At 40.1% G+C, this 23,696-nt stretch overlaps 1 protein-coding gene across 1 annotated transcript in view; it reads right to left on the reverse strand.

Annotated features, from left to right (window-relative positions):
• ets1 (v-ets avian erythroblastosis virus E26 oncogene homolog 1) overlaps positions 1 to 18,778 on the reverse strand; it is a 43,614-nt gene extending 24,836 nt beyond the window's left edge. The window contains exons 1-3 of the mRNA XM_017420126.3: positions 18,720 to 18,778; positions 16,361 to 16,437; positions 11,135 to 11,282 (exon numbers count right to left, since the gene is read on the reverse strand). Of these exons, the coding sequence (XP_017275615.1) occupies positions 11,135 to 11,282; positions 16,361 to 16,437; position 18,720 (226 nt within the window). The 5' untranslated portion in view covers positions 18,721 to 18,778. The remainder of the gene's footprint in view (positions 1 to 11,134; positions 11,283 to 16,360; positions 16,438 to 18,719) is intronic.
• Positions 18,779 to 23,696: the final 4,918 nt, after the last annotated feature.

A 23,696-nucleotide genomic window follows, 5' to 3' on the forward strand; every position in this document is an offset into this window, starting at 1 on the left:
CCTCAGGCCCCACTTCTTCAATCCCTCCCTTTCACACACACACACACACACACGCATACACACACCTCCCCCTGTGAGAACATGCATGTGCCAAGACCCCCAACCGTCATCAGACCAAGTTATTGCTCGTTCCCGAAAATTTATCTTTTTTTTTTTTTGCTTTCTTTCTTTTACCAGGAATGAGAAAAGCCAACAAGAAACTCAAAAAGAGACGATGAGTCGCTTCATATATGACACTTATCCGTGTTTGAAAGATATGTTGTCAAATATGACACCAAGCAGTTTGATTCAGTTACGTAATCATGTAATCTGTCAAGGCAAACTATTACACAGACAGTAACTGAGAGGGGAGCAACACTGAGGAGCTGGCATTCCTTCAAGGAATGCGTGTCCCCCGCCGCCTTCCATGCCAGAGTTTTAGTCTAAGATTGGGAAAATGAGGGCGATGTAGCTAGTTTTGGTCATATCGAAAATAACTTGTGCGCGATCTGTAAGTGCTCAGAGAACGCCCTGTGGAATGACTTTCAGCTACTACCACATAAAATTTTAGCTCACTATCTTAAATGTGACTGAGTTATAGCCATTTTTGTGTTGGCCAAGGTCATTTAGCTGTGGCGGCCATCTCCGATTAGATTTATTCCAAAAGTTAATCAGTTGTGCGTGTACATCCAATGATTACTCTTTGAGAGTTTCATTCAAATCTGTCGCGTGGTTTATGAGACTTATGAGACATTTCGCTAACAGAGAGAAAAGGTTCACTACAACAGTTACTGACAAAGTTTTCAATGAAGATCTTGTGCGATGGGGTAGCACTCAGAAGATGAGCCGGGGAAGCCTCTCAGCGACAGCCACACCAAAGTTGAGCTCAGTTTTTGTAAAACTGACTGAGGTATAGCCATTTTTGTGTTTGCTAAGGTTGCTTAGCTGTGGCGGCCAGCTTGAACTGGAAGGGCTCCAAAATGTTAATCAGTTGTAGATGTACATCTACTGATTCCTGTCTGAGAGTTTCAATAAAATCCATCAAGTGGTTCATGAGATAGTATGCCAACACGACAGACAAACACACACAAGTGCACACACATAGAAACAGGAAAAACATTATCACCTATTACTGATAATAAAAACAGCATTCCCAAGAATACAATATAGTATTTGACACTTTCTGAACCTGAGATGGTCTGCTGTGAGTTACACTTTAATGGGTTAAAATACAAATAAAATTATTTTTCTTCTTCTTTTTTTTCTCTCTAATTCAGTGTCTGCACTGTTTGTGTTTTGCAGACTCAGACTTCCCCATAACATGAAACCTACCCTCATAAACACTTCAGAGTATTTCCTGTTCACCTTGCTCTGATCAATAAAACCTGTCATGTCTATTACCTCACACTGCTAAATCAGTTAAAGGTGCTCAAAATGCAACTTTGCAAACAGCTTCTATCACAACCCAAAAAGAATATGGTGTATGAATAGCATATTGTATTTTTTTAAAAAAGTGTTTAGGCATTTAACATTCAATTCAGCATGGGCTACTACAATTATCAATAGAAGTCCAGTTTTAAAAGGCAGACTGGATGCTCTAATTCTAACGCAGCCCCATCTTTTCATGGAGTTTTGTGCTTTCACATTGACAGTAATCAGGAACAATGATCATGTCTTGCTGCTAAATTAAATCAAGACTTTGTTCCACTGGAATAAAAAGAAGAACAAAGACATGAGAAAGACCGGGCACTCCAGCCACAGTAAGACTCTGGATAAGGCATCGCCATTAGGGAACGTCTCCCATGGCAACAGAAACAGTAATAACAGATTTTTAATGCCGTTGCTTTGCACAAAAGCAGGACAACTGAAGGTACAGTGTAGACCTGTGTCAAGCTGAAGTTCATCACTAAAACAGTGTAATTTGTTTCCCTTGTTTTTTTCCATGTATCGCCACCCAGATTATGAATCAGGATGCCCCATCATTATGAACCATCAGATCTGCGTGTGTCTCTAAATGGGATGATCTGGAAAAAGAGGCCGGGGAGCCAGGGATATTGATCACACATGGATTTTTAAACCGGTGGTACTTCACTGGCTCCATTAGCAGCCCGGTATCAGGTTTCTCTGCCCTGATAGGAGGCTCATCTGAGAGAAGGGCAAGTGGGTTCTGCGGTGAGAAGAGCTGCCTCACCGGAGGGGTGGGGGCGGGGAGGGTGGATGGTCGGAGAAAAAGAATGGAACAGAACCTCTCAATTCATCTCAGCCAGCCGTCCCATTGGTCTCTCACTCCTTCTGACTGAACCTCTTTGTTTTTCTCTTAATGAACTCCCTTATATCTGTTCTTAAAAGGACAGCCTGGGTCTTTTAGCGCCTGAGGGCAGCCATTCAGGGTTTAATGGTTGGGCCGACTAATATCTATCCTGGCGTCACTGTAGCCCATTTCACTTTGGGTAATCTTCGGATTTTACTTTTCTATATTAGCTTTCAGAGCAATTAAAAGTCCATTCTGCTCCTATTTTCCTTTTCCTCCTTAGACAGAGAAATTATTAATCATCTTACAGTCACACAACAGTCATCTAACGTGTGTACTAGGCTTGTGTCAGATCAAAGAAGTTTGGTTTCGGTGTCTCCCGTCTTCACCTGGCAAGTGCTGTTTCCATGGTTTTGACAGTTAGCAGGCTTCGCTCATTTGTGTTGCAGAGTATCAGCACCCAGCTACAGCAGCTTTCTCTCCGCCTCTGTCTCTCACTGGCACATCTGCGTCGCCTGCCTGTCTATAATCCTCAGAAGTAACCGTTGCACCTGCTACTTTTCACCGAGTTAACGGAAAGGTTATTCAATTTGGAGCAATCCATACAGCTGTCAAGTGATATTTGTGTTTCATGTTGGCGCCCTCCCAGCAGGCTATGAAAGCTAGGTCTGCCTGAAAATCTTAAAGAGTTTTTTTTTTTCATTCCTTTAGCATTTCTCATGACCGTAAAATGTTAAATGTAGATCAAGATGGAGTTGAACTGTAACAGTAAAGTATGGGTTTGGCATGAACGGACGGCATTTAGCATGTCATCAATCAGTCACCCATTTAAAGGCACTCAGGCACGCACATAGAGGGGTGATGGACACCCGCACAAAGCGTAAGAGAGCAGACAGTCAAACAGTAAAACAGTGGGATCCTTGTGGCCGCTGTCTGGCAGCTCAGTTGCAGCTCTATCTGCGGTGGATGCCGTCTGAAGGTGCCACAGGCTGAATGCACTCCTGCTGAGATCAGACGTTTAGCTGGGACAGGGGCCCTGCATATGTGTGTGTGTGTGCGTGCTCTTGTAAATGTACTGTGCATCTCTTCCTTGTGCCTCACATTCCAAAGTGTCTTTAGAGAACATGTGTGTATGGGTGTGCGCATGTGTGTGTGTGTATGTGCGCACTCTGCTAAACAGTGCGCATGTAAGTGCACTGGGAAAGTAGCAGGGCCTCCCCGAACAAAGACTCAGCTCTTTTCTGAACAATTAGCTTCGCTAAAAAGGACATCTCTTCCTCCATTAGCGGCACCACGTGCCCCCCATCACTCTATTGTGGAGATAATTCAATTATCCCCACCCCCCTCTGAGGCTCTTTGTCTCCCAGACTTCCCTCTCTTCGTCTTGCCCTCCCTCTTCACAGTTAGCAGCATGTTCTTAGAAAAGAAAGGCTCTTCTACCCCAGCGCTAAAGGGACATTAGCAGTTTGTGGTTTTAATTTATTTCTCTCTAAATACATGAAGGTTGTGCATTATAGTCGGTGGCAACACTCAACGGAATAGTGCTTTCTGAAGAAAAATGATCTGCAAACATAAAGAAGCAAACAGTGTTTTTGTTCTGTTGATTGTTAAAACACTTTTTATATTGAATAATTCCACCTAGCAAAATGACATTGAAGGGATAGTTCAAATCTTTTGAAGTTGGGATCCTGTGGAGACGTTATAAACAATTAACATCTCACCTGTTGTAGAAAGCTTTTTGAGAGACCTCCATTTGAAGAAATAACATTTAAAGAGATAGTGTGGTGATTTTTGAAGTTATGTTCCATCAAATAGTTGTTAGTAGTTAGCACCTTATCGGTCATAGAGCGCGGCGTAAAAGGAAAAAGGCAGGCTGATGGCTACCCAAAACTGGGGCCCCTTTCATATTGTTTTTTGCGGCTTAGAAAACAACACCTTCTTAAAAAGTCATACAAGTGTGAAAGAGTGCTACATTAGCTAATATTAGACTTCTGAACTTTTTATGACACTGCTTATTTAGTTTGCCTCTGTTTTCTCAATTGAACAACATCTGTGTTACCATGCGAATGTTAATTTCCTGAGGCTGTTGAATATACCTGAAAGTCAGAAATTCAGTAAACTTTTGGACTGACCAGATGAGCTGATCAGGTGGACTGATACAGTCAGCAGCCTCAGGAGATCAATATTCGTATAGTGACACTGAAAAATGATATTAAAGGGGCCCAGCTGTTGTGGCTCTTTGTACTTGCAAATAACAGGAGAAAGTTGTGCAAATGAACATGCAATTTTAAACTGCCAGCAATGCAAACACTTTTACAATACCGTTCATGTGAAATACTATGAAAGCTTTGAGTATGGGGTTTGTTTTAAGACAGCAATTGCTTTGGTCTTGGCTCCAATCGGACTAGCCATTAGCTCGTCAGTCTGGTCAGACTTAAACTCTATTTCTCCAAAGTGCCGTCATTTAAGATGTTTTAAGAGATACAATGTTTTCACAAAACCCCATTTTAAAGATCTAAACTACATAGATTGCATATAGACAGGCTCTGGTTCCATAAATACAACATGGTGGATCCTGTAAACCGGATCCTGCTGGCTTTAATTCCCACCAACAAGAAAAAATTGAGACACTTGGTCTGTAATATATACAGTCGATGCCGAACTGTCTCTTTAAACTACCACAGGCTGCTTGACTCAGCTATGAAACATATCATGACACACAAAGAGGTATTTATTCTTACCATTACGGGTTCACAATAATTGCCAATTTGAGGAAATCACTGAACACACAATTGAAACATAAAAACAATGAGGTCTCTCCTAGGGTTCATTAAAGCACCTCCTTCCCTGATGAGCTGGCGTCTGTTGCATCACCACCCGTCACTGATTGCATGTCCTTTGGAACTGCCTGTTCTTTAACTATACTCTGTCATTAGTCACTTTCAAGAGGAACTTACCACACCAATACTTCCTAGAAGTAAAAGCTGGTGGTACTGTGGGAAAGGGGAGTTTAACCCTCCTCTGGGCTTCTGGTCAAATTGACCCAAAGTTACAAGAGCTTTTCTTCTTCTCTTCATCTCTCTCTCTCTCTCTCTCTCTCTCTCTCTCTCTTTCTCTCTCTCTCTCTCTCTCTCTCTCTCTCTCTCTCTCTCTCTCTCTCTCTCTTTCTCTCGGGCTTCAAGAGGGTTAAAAAATATTTATTATATCTAAATATCTATTTTCTAACTTTTATGCACAGCATTTAAAAGAGGGAGAATTTAAAAAAAATCTGTCAAGTGGGGGTGATGAGGATGAGTGTTTAAGAGGTTGCTGATGACATGTACAGTAGCCGTGTGTGTGTGTGGGGGGGGGGCACAAGTGCGTCTCATTGTACTGAGTACTTATTAGGCACATTGCAATAAATGGCTTTTGAAAATAAAGCAACAGAATGTTTTTTGAAGTGGTAGTTCTCAGAAGCAATGTTTTGATTCTCGAGATTAAAAAAAATCTGGATTATTGCAATTTTAACACATATACAGCCAGTTTTCTTTGAAGAAATGTGGCAACTTGCTCAAATAGTTATGATCTCTAAAGCTGAAGTCCACACATGATCATCAAAGTAGTAAAAACAGATTGTCTCTTGGCTCTGTTTATTCAGTCTCAGTACTATCATCATACAATGCAGTTCAAATATAGGCCTGTGGCAGTTGTGTAGGCCGTTCCTCCACTGTTGTCTGTTGCTTTTTCCGTGTTTCTACTCTTGTTTTGTTTTATTGTTAGAGGGGGAAGTGTGCGCTGCTCCGATTAGCATCACGGTTTCCTCCTTTCCCATAACCCCCCAGACCCCAGCAGGCTGCCTGTTTACTTTTAGAAATAAAAAATGGGCCTGTGCCCGTGAGGACGTGCCCCTCATCAGAGTCAAAGACCCCCACCCCCTACCCCCACCAACTCCCCAAGGCCCCACATCTAAGATCCTCCTCCCCTCCGCTCCTCTCCTCCCACTTATCACAGTTCCAGTTCTCTGCCTTATCCTCTTCCTTATCCGTCCATATTCCTCCCACTCTCCATGGCTCTGCAGCCCCTTCCCCTCCTCTTCCAACGGTCCAGCTGTCAAATTACATCAAATAAAACACAGGCCAATGGTCCCTGGGTGCCAGATCACAGCTGTGTCTGTGTGTACTAAATGTGTTTAAATGTACAGTGAACTCATGAGTGCCTGGGAGTAGATGTGTGTATGTGTGTGTGTGTGTGTGTTTTAGTGTTTGCTTTGTTGAATGGAAGGATGCTGTAACACAATACTCGCTGGAGTGCGGGGTGTGAATTTAATGAATGAATACGCAGAGTGTGCATCAGCGCAGGATGTTGAAGGACTGTGCACGTATCTGTGCCTGGATTTCAGTGAGACTGCACAGACAAACGCACTTCATCTTTTTTTTTCCTGAATTTCCACAGCAGATCCTACTGGCGTGAGTATTGGACAGCGAAGGGCAGACCTGTTTTAGTGTAAACATTACACGGCGTGGCTGTCGTCAGGAAGCAGTGTGTGTGTGTGCGTGTGTGTGTGTGTGTGTGTGTCTGAGAGATACATTAGGCTCAGGGCCAAACATGCAGTGGTTCTTTAAGGTCCAGCATCCCCGCCTCACATCTGCTCTGTACTTCTTCGTTCTCACACTGTCACATTTCGTTTTAAAAAGACTAAATACCTTAGCAATGATTTTTTTTAAAGTGCTGTTTGTTCTAGTACTAAAAGACAAATAAAACATATGATTCTAAAAAGCCAAAAATGAATACCTGCTACTCGAGACGTGTCAAATTAAAAAGGTAAATAATTGCATAACCATTTTAATGAAACACACAGAAAGTAATCATGCAACAACTTTTGAAGTCAACCTGATTCAAGATGGCTGTCACAGCCAACTGACCTCAGAAAACACAAAATGGCTATAACTCTGTCAGATTTATGAATATCAAGCAAAGATTTGGTAGCAGTGAGTCCTTCCCAACACATACTTTAAGCACTAGGCATTGCACATAATCTTTGCCTAAAACTCTGGCATTAGTTGTTAGAGTCAATTCTGTTTGCCTTTTAGCAAAATATCTAATAAACCACTGAAGGGATTTCAATGAAACTCTTAAAAAGTACATTTACAACTGAATACCTTTTAGAGTCAACCCACTTAATTATGACCTCCTTAGCTTAGTGGAATTGGCATTGATATAAAACCCAATCAGTTCTACAATTATTGAGCTAAACTTTGGTGTGTTAGTAGCTAAGTATCATCTCCACTAATACTCACTAAGATTTTTGTTGCAAACTAATAATAATAATAATAATAATAATAATAATAATAATAATAATAATAATAATAATAATAAGAAGAAGAAGAAGAAGAAGAAGAAGAATGGCTGGAGTTAACCTTGCCTGACTGTTGCCAAAATATCCCATGAATCACAGGACAGACTGTAATAAAACTCAGAAAGTAATCACTGGATGTTCATTTAAAACAGATTAACTTTTGTATTTAGCCCAGTTTAAGATGGTTGCCACAGCTAATCAATCTTAGCCAGCCCAAAAATCTCTGTAACTCAATCAATTTTGCAGATATTGAGCTAAAATATGATATGGTAGTAGCTGAACATCACTCAAAATGTATACTCTAAGCGCTGAGCTTACAATATTGTGTGAGATTGGACAGAACATTATTTTCAAGGTTTGATTAAAACACCTATAATTGTCATTTCTGAACATAAAATGATTTTGGTTTAAAACTTTGGCATGAAAGTCACAGAGTGACATGCGTTCATTCAAAAGATGCTAGGCTTTAAGTTTCTTTGTTTATTTTAGTTTAAAATACAATTAGGGAATATTGTAGGAGATGTTGAGAATTTAATTTTATATTTGAATGTGATTCTATTCCATCATAAAAAAAAAAATCTGTGATTTTCTTGTGAAATACATAAGCTTTTTGCTAGAGTAGTCAGAACACATCTTTGAAATCAGAAAAAACATTAATTTAAAGCTACATTTATGTATTTATGTGAATTCTTTTTAGTGTCAAATTACTCATGCAGTGTCAAAAACTCACGTTTCTTTTTAAATCGCCTGTACCTTCAGTCTAATTTCTAGACAAATCAAAAAAAAAAAAAAAAAGTATTTGCAAACTGCAAATGTAAATTTCTTGAGGAGAAACCATGTTCAGTTTGAGAGAAATGAGTCAAAGCAACGGCTCAGGGTGTGCAGACTGTGTCAGAGGTATTTAGCTGCTTTTGAGGTTAGCAGTAACTCATAACAGCCTACGCTTGAAGCACGAAAACCTCAGCAACGCTTTTTGACACTGCTCTCAAGATGTAAATGACTCTAACATCGCCAGGTGTCTTAAAAATGTTAAAATGCGGTCTGCTGGGATTCAAGAGGCGAATGAGAAAAAAGCAGGTCAGCACTCGGTCACTTTTTTCCACTGAATGTTTACGTCAACAGTTTAGCTCTGGGAGGAAAGAAGTCGAGGGCTCCGGAGGAGTGTGTGTCTCTGGCAACAAACATCAGCAAATCCCATCAAACCCCAACTCCCTCTCATGCACTCACAAACATGCAGCTCATTCTGTTTCCAACCCCCTCCCTTCACCACCACCTCTCAAGAGACCAAGCTGGAGGCTTGGGAAAAAGATGGCCGCCCTTTGGCCTCCCGTCTTGCCCCCTGCATCCAGCTCAGGGAGGTGACGGAAGAAAGCTTGTGTCCTCCAGCAGGCCCCCCTCCCCTGGCGTGTGTCCCAATCCTCCAGCCTCAATCACTTTTGAGGACTTGGAAGAGGCCAAAGTTAAACGCAGGCAAATGCACTGGAAAGAATGTTCCCATTTAAAATGAAACAAATATTAAAAAACAATGAAATAAAAACTAGAATCAGAGGGCTGGAGGCAGAAGAATTCAGAGGACACAGTTGTCACCAGAAATACATATGGGGGAGAGAGACAAATAAAATGAAGAAATTGGGGGAGTGGTGTCTGGTAAAAGCATTGCCTTCAGGGTCAGCAACACCAGCATCCCTAGTGAAGCGAATCACAAACAACAGATCAAGTTGAGATAGTGTGCATACAAGTCTATATGTTTAACTCATACTGTGGGAACATAAATGTGTTTACCTAGATGGGGACCCACTTTTGTAATGAAGACAAAAGTATGAACCAGTACATTTTACTTTAAAGACTTTGAATAGGATTAGCATAATAGCTGAGGTTAAAGAAAGTGGTGGATACCCCTGCCCCAACACCTTCTAGGCCCTTAGTTCAAAGTCTCAATGGATAGTGGGTGAAATATTCTGATATGAAATATCTTCCATTGCTAGCAGTTGTTGCCATTGCACCTTTAGATAAACAAATGTGATGGTGAAGTACCTATATGAATAGTACTTCACTGGGCTGTGACAGTTGACGACTACTTGGCAAATGGCATTTGTGAGGGAGTCTCCAAAGTGTCTCAAAATCTTCATGAGGGATCTCAATTCCCTAAGTCTGAGAGGCTTCCAATTTAGTTACTTGACTTTTGAACATGTTCAAAACTCAATTGTGTGACAAATTTTCTATCAAAACAGTCATAGAGCCACTGCAGGTTGTAAACCCATCTCAAACCCATCCTATTTTTGTTACAGGCATCTCCATCCTGAGCGCTAGAGCTGAATTTTGACATCTGCACGGTAGCTCTCCTCTGACAGAAAACGTTTTAGGCTACAGCCCTAAAAAAAAACACATCAGTGATAAAGAATAATTATTTAAAAAATTTATACAAATGTGCTTATCTTCATACCAAAAATGTGCTCCAGTGGATTATATCATAAACGTTGGAGAGGCTGCCACTGTGGGCAACAAAATAATGTGCACAGCCTAGAATACAATTTTGCTATCCATACACATGACAATAAGCTGTGATTTCCAAAATGTGGCTGCCTATAATGCAGGAGCATGGCACGCTTTCTTGCAATTTTCTCACAATTTTGAGCCACCAACCAGTCTCCAACAGTCGCAGCTCAGTTTGACCCTAGCTTAAATGTTATGTAACTGAAACACTACATGCTTATGCTTGCCTAGGAAGTGCAACAGTGACACCACAGGTATTACATTGAAATACATCAAATTAGGCATTACGATAGCTGTGACAATATGCTTTACAGAGAGATACGGCGCAATCTTTGTTATGTTTTGTGCGTCTTAAGCATATTTGACAGTGATACCAAACAAAATACACTGGAAAATGTAACAGTAGACATAGCAATAGTTGTTGTGTCCAACAGCTGCAGTCTAGTGAGGTACTACCTTCTTGTTGAAGTGTGCACCTCAAAAGTCTCCATTTGTAGAGCAAGATAAATGTACCTATTTGTGCTCCGCCTACATTATAAACAGAAATGGGACACCCATACTTCCTGCGTGACTGGACAAAATGAAGTGACAGGGATAAAAGGTAGGAGGGAAAGGGTGAAATTGGGTTTAGCTGTAATCTGTTTAAAGCTGGGGCAAATTACCAGACATAACTTTAGGTGAATGTGATGCCATCTGAAATGATGGAATTATGATTAAAGTATGTGGTTTGTGTGAAATGTGGAAGTTTAGAGGTGTGTTTGCAAAATAATAGACTGACCAATTGATACAAAGTCATCTGCTGATTTTGACTGAATCAAGTACTGTACAGTTATGAAGACGGTTTGTTTTCTTACTACAGAAGAAAATGTAAGTCTTTTTAAAGTCTAGTTGAATAACAAATTTTACTAATCGTCTGAAAATGTTTCAAGATTAGGAAAATATAATTTAGTTGTAAAATGTTTATTAAAATCCCAAATATGATTAGGTTTTCTTTTGTTTGTTTAATTTTTTTTTTTTTTGGTCTGATTTTGTGGAGCTCACATAATGTTTTAGTTAAAACTGTCTTTATTTCTTACCTGTTGGAGACATGTCATGTCCGTCGGGTACTTCCTGCAGGGGTATCTCATGGGGATAAAGGGGCTGTGATGGGTAAAACTGCTGCTGAGGGTGAATCACACCTTTGAGCTGGGTCTGAGGGCCCACTGCCACTCCTCCAGCCTGTCTCTGTACAAAAAAAGCAAAAATGAAAACATATGGTTCAACCAAAATAAAAAGAATAGCATGGAATTAAAGGACATGTCTCAACTAAACTGCTTCTGCACCTCTTTACTGCTATATGTGCTATCTGTTAAGGTGGATGTTAAAGAGCAATTGTTTTACCTCCTTCAGTTAAAATCCTATCATTCCTTGGAGAAATGCATGTTTTTCAGTCTAAGATCATCTTATGTTGTGAAATGACAAGGTTGTAGCCATTTCATTCAGACCTTGAAAATCGCATGGAACATCGCAAGATGTGTTGTGCTTGGAATATGTGTTGTAAATGACTCTCAGCTACTACCACCTTAAATTTCAGCTCAATATTTGTAAAATTGACTGGGTCAAACGAGTTTCTGAGTTGGCTAATGTTAGCTGTGTCAGGCATATTGAATTCTGCTGGCTCAAAATGTTAATCAGTTATAGATGTACAAAATACCAATGACTACTTTGTAAAGGTTTCATCAAACTCTGTCCAGTGGTACGGGAATTATTCTGCTAACAGGCAGACAACGTTGGCTCCAATAGCTAATGGTTTTAAACAAAAGATCTTGCACAACATGTAGTGCTTAAGGTATGTGTTGAGGATAATTTTATTCTACTACCACACCAAATGTTAGCTCAATATTTGTAAGACTGACTGTTTTAGAGACATTTTTGTATTTTCTAACAAACGTTGGCTGTGGCGGCTATCTTGAACTGGATTGAGTCTAAAGGTTAATCAGTTGTATATCAATAGCCAGTGAATATTACAACTAGTTTTATTTTATATTTTGCTGACAGACAGACACACACCCATACACTTGCACTGACAGATACAGGCAAAAACATTATGTCCACCTTTGCATTTTGCCGGCAGGGATAATCTAAACTTGATCCATAAAACAAGAGGTTGTATATTATGTGTTAACTGAAGAAAAAAAGCACTATAATCATGAAACTGATATGGATAAAATAATGTCCTCAATTCCTGAAACCTTGAAAGAAATTTCGGTTTTACAATTATTTGTTTTATTAATGTAGTAGCAAAAGAAAACGTTTGTTGTTTTCAAACTATTTTAAATGTAACAAGTTAAAGTTTTACTTGCTTTTATTATTAATATTCCTTTTTTGTTGTTGTTTTCATTCAGTACATGAGTTGGTTGCTGCTTAAAAAAAGAAAAATATCTAACTGTCCGGTAGCTTTGTCTTGGAGTAACCTTGGGTTTTACCAACTACGTTTTCATAAAGATAGGTCTTGCAGCTAAATTTGACTCCTTTGCTTTATCTTCTCTGTTTTTTTTCTCTTATTATTTTTTTGCTGCTTATCACAGAAACGTTCATGCAGGAGGCTGCAGTAAGGGGGCGGAAGTCTAAAGTCAGCAGTTGACAGTGGAGCCAAAAGAGATATTGAATTGTGTGTGGATATATAAAGAATTGGGACAAGGATAGCCACTGGTCTATTTTTTTTAGCTGATCAAAACTGTTATTTGACAACAAACAAAAACCTTGGGAGATAGTGTCTGACATTTTAATATTAAACTGGCAACAATCAATAAATAAATATGTTGTTTGTTTGTTTGTTTGTTTGTTTGTTTGTTTGGGGGGGTTGTTTTTTTCACTTGGGTCAGTAAATGCATCATCTTGTTTATCTTGTTTGCTTTAAGAATTTATGAAAATTTTACAAAGGTTTTTCAGGTAGTGTCCTTCATGCATGATTCTTTACTTACTGTTTTGGCAGCATGTTAAAATAAACTAAGAGCAATCTAAACGTTCAAATATCATATGTCTTACGTGTATCTGACAGCCCGGCAGACGGAGTGACTGCCAATCTGATAAGCAGCCCCATTTTAACCTCAGCAGCATTTATCAGAGGCCATCCAGCTTCAAGGATGGCTAATGTGGTTGGAGACTCAGGGAGGCCAGAGATCTGCATGGAGCGCTGCTATCTCCTATCTAGTCTGTCAGCAAGCAGAGAAAACTAGATAGGCACTGAATGAGCTACATGGATGGGTTTTAGATAATGCGTCGATAAGAAGGAGGATAACGTAAACAGTGTAGTATCTTTTGATCAGTTTGAGAGTGGAACAACTTAAAAGTGGTAACCGAGACAGCCGTTTGGTGGAGCTTTATGTATCAGTTAGAACTTGGCAACTGTATTATTATAGGACTGAGAGTAGTTCCTGCATGGTCCACCTCTGGAAATATCTCCTGTAAACATTATAAATCTTCCTGATAATAATGAAATTTGCTCCGCTTCATCTTCACTTTGACCAAATTTTCCAGTTTATTTAATAAGACCCACCTGTTGCCTGTTGTGAGCACAAATCTAGCTATACTTGCAGAAAATGCCCATTCTAGTCAACAGTTCCACATATTCACCCGTTATAGTTGGAAAACTTTGATATTGTCCATTGTGAGTTGACTAAGCCCTAAGTTGTATGTAATTAAGGAGATAAACCATTATTTATTTTTAAGTGTAATGCATTCAAACTTCTTCACGCATCCATACAAGCCTGAAGGAAAATGCTGAATCTCCGGCTTTTATCAGAATTTGGCACTGAGTCCATAAATGTTTGGTTAAGTTCAGCCAGTCAGAGACAAAAGAGAAGACAGCAGTCTGCAGACCTGAAATGTCCTAAAGGCACACAAAATATAGAGAAAATTAAGGTTGATGTTTGATAAATACACCATACAAATCGAATAATTTCAAGGCAAGATGCATAGTTGATTGGAACAACTTGCTTGAGTTAATGTTTTCTTTTGTTTTTATTCTGAAATGCTGCAACCCTCAACTTCGCAATTTTATTCAGTGTTTCAGTCTGGTGTCACCTGGGGATGCTGCCAAAACTACAGTAAGCGCTTCATCTTTTTATGCAAACTGAGTTTTAGAAATAACAGATTGCCATCAAATAATCCTTTTTCTGACAGATGTTTTGGATCAGAAATCCCTAGAAGAGATTGCATACCTTATGATAGACTCAGCCATGGTTGTTCCTCTTATGAGTCAAGCCAATTTACACAACGAAGCCAGCTTCCTCATCCATCTCACTTTCTTCATAAACGATTCTACATTCTGAATAAAATTTTTCCATAGTCCTGGGTAATGAATGAGTGACGAATAGCCGTTTTCTGAGTATAGTTTTTGACTGTTGCTATCCTTTATTCAAAAATTTGAAAGACTGGAATCAAAGACTGAATGTAATTTTTAAGTTGTGTAAGAAAGGCTGCTCTCCTAATGGAGTCTTGTCATACATTCTGTCTGTGTGTGGTCTCTCAGAAAGCATCGCATTAGACTTTTTTTTCCATTCATCTATTATCTGGCACTTATTTATGGTTGATTTGCAGAGGCAACAGGTTCAGTGGTAAAACCCCGTCGTCCCTCTCCACGTCCTCCTTTGGATCCTAAGGTGTTCCCAAGCTAGAGAGCATACATATTTCCACTAGCAAGTTCTGGGTCTGCCCTCTGGTCTCCTCCCAGTGGGACATGCCCAGAAAACTTCCAGAGGCAGATGTTCAGAAGGCACCCTAATCAGATGCCTAAACCACCTCAATTGACTCCTTTTGAAGAGAAGGAGGAGTGACTCTACTCCAAGCTCCCTCCTGGATAACAGAGCTCCTCACCCTGTGTCTAAGGCTGAGCCCAGCCACCCTACGAAGGAAGCTCATTTCATTTGCTTCTATCTTTCGGTCATGGGTCATACCTCATTGCCATAGGTGAGGGTTATAACAGAGACAGACCAGTAAATCAAGAGCTTTGCCCTTCACCTCAGCTCCTTCTTCACCACAACAGACTAAAGTATCTGATGTTCCATCTCCCACTCCATCCTACCATCACTCCTGAACAAGACTCTCTGATACTTGAACTCCTCCTCTTGAGGTGAAGACTCACCCTGACTCAAAGGGTGCATTTTACCTTTTTTCCAGTTGAGAATTATGGCCTCAGACTTAAAGGAGCTAACTGTCGCCCCAGCCACTTAACGTTCAACTAGGACCCTCCCCAGTGCCCAAATTGTACTAATTTCTTTTTTTAAGTAGTTTTTGCGGTGAGGTCCCAATATAAAATATCACAAGCAAGTATCTAAGCTACAATTTGTCCATCCTCTCTGCTTGCTGTCTTTGAAACACACTCAGGATACCAACAATGACTTTATTGCAAACATAAAAGCAAAACCCATCAGGCCCTCTGCCTTTTTTGTTTCATAATTCATGTAAATTTAAGAAAATAAAGGCACCTAGGTGGCATGGGTTCACCTTTTGACCAAGCAGCCGTGGTATACATTATTCTCAATTTCAAAGGCAAGCCTCACAACCTGAGCCAATTAAGGCCTCGGGAGCTGTATCCTTCCATGTTGTCTATCAGGTCAGGGTGGGGTTGTCATTTGCATGTAACCTCGGTCTATTATCCTAATGTGCTGGCGCTCTGCATACAAATGGAGGCATTTATTTTCCTGCTCCTTGGCCTTCACCCTTCAAATGCTCACCTGACAGGAATTCAAATGTTCTCAGCTCCCGCTGCCTCTGACTCTGTGTTCAGCTCTCTCATTTGGAGAGCGTTAAGAGCCTCGGTGTTCCTGCAAACAGACCGCTGTGAAGCGCCACGCAGGTGGCTCCGCTGGGAGAAAGCTTTAGTCAGTGGGGATTGTCTGACTGCACTTTGATTGGTTGGTAGCAACGTTGGAATCCTGCAGGTCTTATGATTTACAGTATTAGTTGCTAAATAAGGGCATGGTGCAGAGCGGTTGTGCAACTATCTTGTTCAACAGTTCTGTTTCCTCATGCTTACTGAAATCAGGAGGAACAGAATGTTCAAAAAGAAATAGTATTAGTGCAATGATGGTGGACTAAATGGGTGGGAAAATGTTCAGAAAAGTGTGCAGCCATGAAGTGATGAAAGTTGATAATTTACATGCACAAAATTCCACAAAAGTGATGTGTACGGCCAGCAAACTCTCACACACACAAGCACACACATACACACATACACACAAACACCACCCCATTTCACTACCCGCCAGCTGCGTGGTAGGTAGCCTGAACACAGAGATAATTTACGAGGGAGGTCTTACCGTTGCACTCAGACGGTCACAGGGGTGAAGGGCTGGGTAGGAAGAAACTGGATGCATGTAGTAACTCATCACGGACACTGTGGACAGGAGAAGCAGGGCCTGCTGAATGGATCAACACGCAAACATCCGAGGCTTGGCTGAAACGACTATCACACATTGTTTACACTTTGTGTGTACAAGAGAGTAGGATAGACAGTGTTTGTGTGTGAGTGTGGGAGAGGAGTGGGAGATTAGGGGTGAGGGGAGACAAAAAAAAAACATTTGAGCTGGGTTTCCTAACCTGCAACTATATTTCTTCACGCGAAGGAGAAAATAGGGTTAAAGGAATACTTCTGTCATTCTCAAGTGTCTAAAAGATCTAAATAATAGCCATTGTACTGTAGATAGCTACATGAATGTCCACGTTCAGAGGAAATAAGTTTACATTGGACCAGTCTGACGAGCTAACGGTTAGTTCAAAAGCAGCTAAGACCAAAGTGGACCACTGTTATCTTAAAACAGATCCAACTTCAAACATTTCAAAGTGCTTTGTGCAAAATTTTATAAACTATTACACTGCCATCTGGAATTTTGTAGGTTTACGTAATAGCATTCACATAAACTCTGATTCAATTTTTTAGGACTGAAGTTGTTTTGCTGCTATCTGCTTTGGAAGTGGGTCCATATTGATGAACTAAAACAGCTAGTATGAATAGTCACACTTGCAAAATAGATTGCTGTCAGCTTAAAACAGCTTCAATATTCAAAATATCATATTCATGCTTTTGTTTAAACTTTTACACTGTTTTCAGTTTACATCAAATGATTATTTTGACAGAAAAATTAAAAAAAGTCCTGCTGCAATTAACCCCAGAATGCTCAAGAAGTGCTACATGTTGCTGCTGCTGGGGCTGTTTATGCTTGTAAATGTCCAGTTCCATGAAAATAGCCACATAATGCAAAACTGACAGTGGAGTAAAGGTTTGTAAAATAGGATGGGCATGAACTGCTGTAGGCAATAGCTTCCCCTAGATCCTACACAGAAAAGTGGGTAAAGAAAATGGATGGATGGATGGATGGATGGATGGATGGATGGATGGATGGATGGATGGATGGATGGATGGATGGATGGATGGATGGATGGATGGATGGATGGATGGATGGATGGATGGATGGATGGATGGATGGATGGATGGATGGATGGATGGATAGATGGGCCACTGTGAAATGTTGAAGCTGTTATACAACAGTCTTAAGTCACTTTTTTCATAGTAGCAGGCTTGTCCAACAAAAACTTTTTCTCTGAACTGAGGCCGTTCAAAGCACTATCTGCAGCATATTATTTATTTTAAACATTTACAAAGAACTCTTCCTTTGAGGCTTTTTAAGAACACGGTGTCATGTCATCACAGCTTTAATTTCTGTTTGGCAGCATGTTTAAGAACATTGTACTGGATTTTAAAATATTTTTTTTCTTTTACTTCATTTCATTCAAATACTGACACTGCAATCTCCTCCTTTCATAGAACCCACTTCATCTTTCTTTCTCCTCCTCTCCTTTTTCCCCTTCCTCTCCTCCTCCTCCTCCTTCTCCTCCCATCTACTTATCACTTAACGTTGTGTGCTCGGAGCAGCATCAAGACAAAAAAAGAGAGACTAGAAAGCGAGCTGCAGGGTTACATCGGAGATGGTGAGTGTACATGGGCAGTGGCATTTTGAAAAACAGGTCCCCATCTTCCTCGCATTCATATGTTAAGCAATTTGGCATTTTCCAGATTGTGGCAGCTGCAGAGACAGGCTGCGGGGAAGATGCGCCGGCGCTCAATGCTTGCAGATGTTCAGCAGCTCAAAAAGACTCAGATGCTCTTGTTTCAGGGGAGAGAAGGGGGAGAAAAAAAAGTGCCCATAGAGAGTGAATACAACTCAAATCACTTCTACCATTCACATGCTTGCATCACCTTTAAATGTAACCAATTTGGATAGGCTGTGGAAAATTCAATCCGTGCAAGATGCGTGAGTGATGGGTTTTGTGATGTATATTCATCCTATTTGGAGCTTTAATATAAGGCTTTATTTTGAGAGACCTGCTTCAGAATTTTACTGCAATAAAAGTTCAATTTTGAAAAACGGCTAAAATGTTTCTCTTCACACTTTTTCCCCCCTCCTCCCCTACGCTGACGCTGACACATGTCGAAAGGAGCGCATCTTGAGTTCAGGCGCGCGCCTCAGAATTCCTGTCGGGAAAAAACTGAAACATTAAGGACAACATTTGGACTCTTCTGCCTATTATTAACAATGCGTTTTTCTAAAGCGTTGATACAAACCAAGTCTGATTATTTTTACTGTTGCTCAGTTAGAAGAGTAAAAAGTTCGTACTTACTGACAGCGGGGTGAAAAGTTTCCTGTGAGCTGGACGCGCCGGACTGCAGAGATGCTGTACCTGCTCGCAGCGAGTCCCACAGAGGAAGAAATATCACGCACACTTGTAGTCCCTCCCTCAGTCTCTCATTTTTCCTCTGGACTTCACGTGCAGCTGTGGGCTCACACGCACCAGGTGGAAACTTATAGTAACTATATCTAATAACAGGAAGTTAATTACTTCAATTAAGCCTTTGTAATACTCCTTTAAATATATACTTTACTGTCAGATTTTCAAATCCCGTGGCTCCAGGACATTAGAGCAACATGACTTTGACTCTTGTGGGTTTTTTTAGAGCCTTATACAACCAAATGAGGTCATTCTGTGCTTAAGATCAAATCAATACAGAACATGTCTTTTTCTGAGCTACATTTGAATAAAATTGCTTATTTAGTTGTTTGCTTTCCTCTAAAAGAGGTTGCCAGGGGAAAAAAATAACAGGAAAAAGGCAGGAAAACATCCCCTGGAGAGGGTGTGACAATGACAAAGACTTCCTGTGATATTGTCATCTGGAAAAAATAAAATCAGGTTTGTGTTTGATAAAGCACACAACACTTCCTAACAGGTGTCAAATTAACAATCATATATATATATATATATATATATATATATATATATATATATATATATATATATATATATATATATATACAAACTATTTTTGTCACTCACTGCCTAAGATTTGACATTAAACAAAGGTTAAATTAACCCTTTTTTGTTACAGTCACACTGTTTTATGTGGGGAAAAAAAGGGTTTTGTGGTGTAGGATGTACATGTAACACTCATGATGCACTCCTATTTTGGGTATGTATTGAGTTGAAGAGTGGGAAAAGTTAGAGCAAACTATGGCAGTGGTGTATGCTACAATGCTATGGTATAACTGTCTGATTGTTTGTTTTGATGTGGCAATTTGTTCTTATGTGTGATGTTGCTGCAGTGTATCTGTGGTGTTTACCAGCGTCTTTTTGCCATGGTTCTTCTGTAAGTATGTTGTAAAGGCCAAATTGCAGTCTTCTGTCGGCATCTTGCCATGGTTTCATCTGCCAGCTTTTGTTTGTTCTTCTTCTTCTTGCTAGCCCTCTCTGTTGCGCTGCTCTGGTATTTCTCTGTCTGACAATTAGTCTGCTGTTTACCTCATTTTCAAGTAACACTCAAACCAAACCAGCAACCTGCACATCGATTTCTTCCAGGTGAATGTTTGTGGAATTAATGATATGGTCTTATATGATGGTTTTATGCTGGTACATATCATATGACCAGACTTAGTATGCAACAGTACAAAGAAAAAAAAAGCTTAGACATTGTTGGAAATTTTTCAGTGGCGCATAAACTCCAACAACATAATATTTCTGCAGTAGCAACCACATGACATTGTGAACAACACGTATATACATCAAGAACAAAAAGAACTATAAGAAAGACTAGCAATGGAAACACCTAAGACCTATAAAATATATCACAATACTGTGACAGTGCAAAATAGATAGTTCAGGCAGGGTTTTTTTTTATTAGCACAGAAATATAGAAAAAAATATTTGTGGTGTTCCTCATGGTTGAGTTTTAGGTCCAATACTTTTATCCTGTTCCAACCTGTTGGAGAAGTCATTAGGAGACATACTGTAGAAGTTATGCAAATCATACACAGCTTTATGTTGCTGTGTTTCCTGATGACACAAGCTCGTTCAACAGTCTTTATAGCTGCATTTTAGATATCAAGCCATGGATGGCAAATAATTTCTTACAGCTTAACGAGGACGAAATGGAGTTCTTAATATTCGGCCCTGAAGCTCAGAGAGAAAAACCTGAAGTAAAGCTATGAGCTCTGGGATTCAGTCAGGCTAAAGATTCAGGAGTCATCTCTGATTCTGACCTCAATTTTAAGATCCATATCAAATTGATTGCTAAAACTGAATTTTATCACTAGAGAAATATTTCCAGAGTAGAACCATTCATCTCGTGAGCCAACACTAACCCATGCTTTAATTACCTGCAATTTAGACTACTGCAATGTTCTTCTTTCTGGTGTTCCTATGAAAACAGCTGAAAAGTTACAAGTACTCCAAAATATAGCTGCATGTTTGTTAACACAATTCAGAAAGAAAGTACATATCACACCAATTTTAAAGTGTCGTCACTGACTACTTGTTGCATTTTAAATTTGTTTTAAAATTCTTCTACTTGTTTAGAAAGCCTTTAGTCATCTTGGTCCATCAAACTGTTCTCATCAAATTGTTCTTATTTTAGAAACCAGGCCTCAATTTATCATTATGACTCTCTCCTCTGGAATAAACTACCAGAAGACCTAAGGATAGCTGAGAGTGTGTACATTTTTACAAGGAAGCTAAAAGTTCATCTTTTTAACTTAGCATTTATCTGCAATGTAAATAGTTTAATGTCTTTTTCATTTTTCTCTATAAAGAACTTTTCCTTTTGTGTTTTATGAAAAGTGCTGTTTGGTTGATTGATAGCATACCATCAGACTGTCATGTTATATTTAGATCCCTGCTATATAACGTTTCTTAATATGTGATATTTCAAAGTTGTTGTTGTTAAGGCATGGCATTTTTTTTTACATGACCAATGAATCCGTGGAGACCTGGTGTTGCTAGAAATAACCTTATGTGTGCAAGAGTGTCAGATATATGGTGGTGATGTTGCAATGTTAATTTTTTATACAGCCATGCATCTCAATACACCATAAAAATGCAAGGCAAACAGTCAAACGTGAGCTGAAGGCCAAAGGACTATCAGTCTCAGCTCCTACTTGGTTGACTGCTTCTTCTGCATGTTTATTCACAGTGCATCACTGATGATCATAGACCACCACCACTTAATGCTAAGCAACAACCAAAGCTTATGGGACACTTGGATGACAGAAATCCCAGCCACTCTTTTGCGAAATGAGAACTGAAGTTCCTCGCTGCGCAAGATCTACATCTGTCTGCTCCAGTCAGGGATGGTGATAAGAGTTTTATCAGTCAATTTGCTTATTTATTGCTTTATTTGTTTATTTATTTCCACGCTGCATGCTCACAGGCTTTCCACTGCACTGCAATACCTAGCATGATGTTTTTCCCTCTTCCCTCCTTTATCAGTCTGACACTCAACACTTGCGAGTGATCTGAAACACCTTGTGGCTCCGTGATAATTCCCTGACCCCGGTGAAGCATTTGTTTGAATTAGAAAGTGCACGGTTCAAACCTCCTGACAGCCACTGCTCTTAACAGTAAATCTGGAGTCGGGGAGTAAAGAGGTGTGTGTGTCTGTGTGTGAAAAGCTCAGGAGGGATGATGGGGGGGGTCAAGTCCAAGGTGAGAGGCATGAAGTAGTACCATAAGGGGCTCAACTGCATTTTTTTTCTCAAGACCTCATCTGAATCCCTCTGCGTTCTGTGGGCCTTAGCGCCCTGCGGCCTGCGGGGTGGGGGACACAGCTGGGCAACACGTCAAGGGCAAAAGGCGAGGGCATGACTTATAGCCATGTGGAGAGAAAAGCACGGGCAGCGCCCCTTGTGAGGAGACCAAATTGAATAAAAGCGAGGCTCAATGCAGTCCAGATCTTAACATGATGCCCCGGCAATGCTGTTTCAATTAGCTGCCGCGTCAGTTCAAAGGCGAGGCCCCAGATACACTTCTGCTCTGCATGAAGCCACTATCATCACGTTGGGCTATGCCTTTCACCTCCCCATTACGGTGCCATCTTTTTCTTCTCAGCGCCTCAGTAAGTCTGCTGGCTGCGCTCATGTTTTACATTAAACTGATAGCAAGAGGCTCTCCTTCACAGCTGGTAAAAAGCATCAGTCAAAGACCTGCAGGGTTTTATAACCTTCATCACTCGTTTAGTCAAAAAACTCTTCCCACATCTCTGGTAAATCTCTGCTAAATCCAGCTTAATTTGAATATCTAAACTATAGAATTGAATCCACAAATACACGTCACATATTCTAGTTTTTTTTCTTTAAGTGGCAGGTACAATCCTCACCAAAAGCATGAATTGTTTTAAAGACTTAAACCCTAAAATATAGGATGTGTGTGTTCAGAGGTTAAAATTCAGATACAGCTGTGTCAGAAGTTTGCATACACTTACCAGAGGCATGAAGGTCATATTAATTTGCATCATTGAATGATTGATTGATTATACAACATACAACTTCAATGATTTTTAGAAACGCAAACTGAATGCAGTAATTAACATAGGGTCAAAATTCTGCATATATGCTCTAATATAAAAATAGCCCCTTCTACTATTTGGTTAATTGTTCCTTAGCAAGTTTCACTTTGACCACACACTTTTTGAAGCCATCAACCATCTTCTGGCATCATTCTGGCCTAATATTTGACCACAATTCTTGGTAGAATTGGTGGAGTTCATCTAAATTGGTCGGTTTCCTGGAACAGACCTGCCTTTAAAGCAAAGTCTACAAATTTCCAATAGGATTGAAGTTAGGGCTTTGCGAAGGGCACCCCAGAAGCTTAATGTTAGCCTGCTTTATTCATTCAGAAATCAGTTTTGATGAGTGTTTGTTCGAACACCCAACTGTGCCCAAGTTCCAACCTCATAGCTGTTGATTGGCGGTGAAGTTTAGGAATTTGGAGGTAGTTCTTCATTATTCCATTCCCTCTGTCCATTGCACCAGTCCTGCAGCATGAGCTTTCCAACACCATGCATGACAGCTGGTGCAGTGTTCTTAGGTTTTAAACCCTTACTTTGACTCCTCCTAAAATACTTCTTGTCATATTGGCCAAATAGCTACATTTTTGTCTCAATTGACCATAAAAACCTTTCTCCAAAAGGCATTTGGCTTGTTCATGTGGGCAGCTGCAAATTTCCGTTGAGCTTAAAGGTGTCAGTTTTGGAGCAGAGACATCTCTCTTGGTTGGCACTCTCTCAGTCCATGGTGATGGAAAACTGGCTTCATTGTGGACTATGACACTGGT

This window comes from Kryptolebias marmoratus, linkage group LG2 (genome assembly GCF_001649575.2).
Source record: "Kryptolebias marmoratus isolate JLee-2015 linkage group LG2, ASM164957v2, whole genome shotgun sequence".
NCBI lineage: Eukaryota > Metazoa > Chordata > Actinopteri > Cyprinodontiformes > Rivulidae > Kryptolebias > Kryptolebias marmoratus.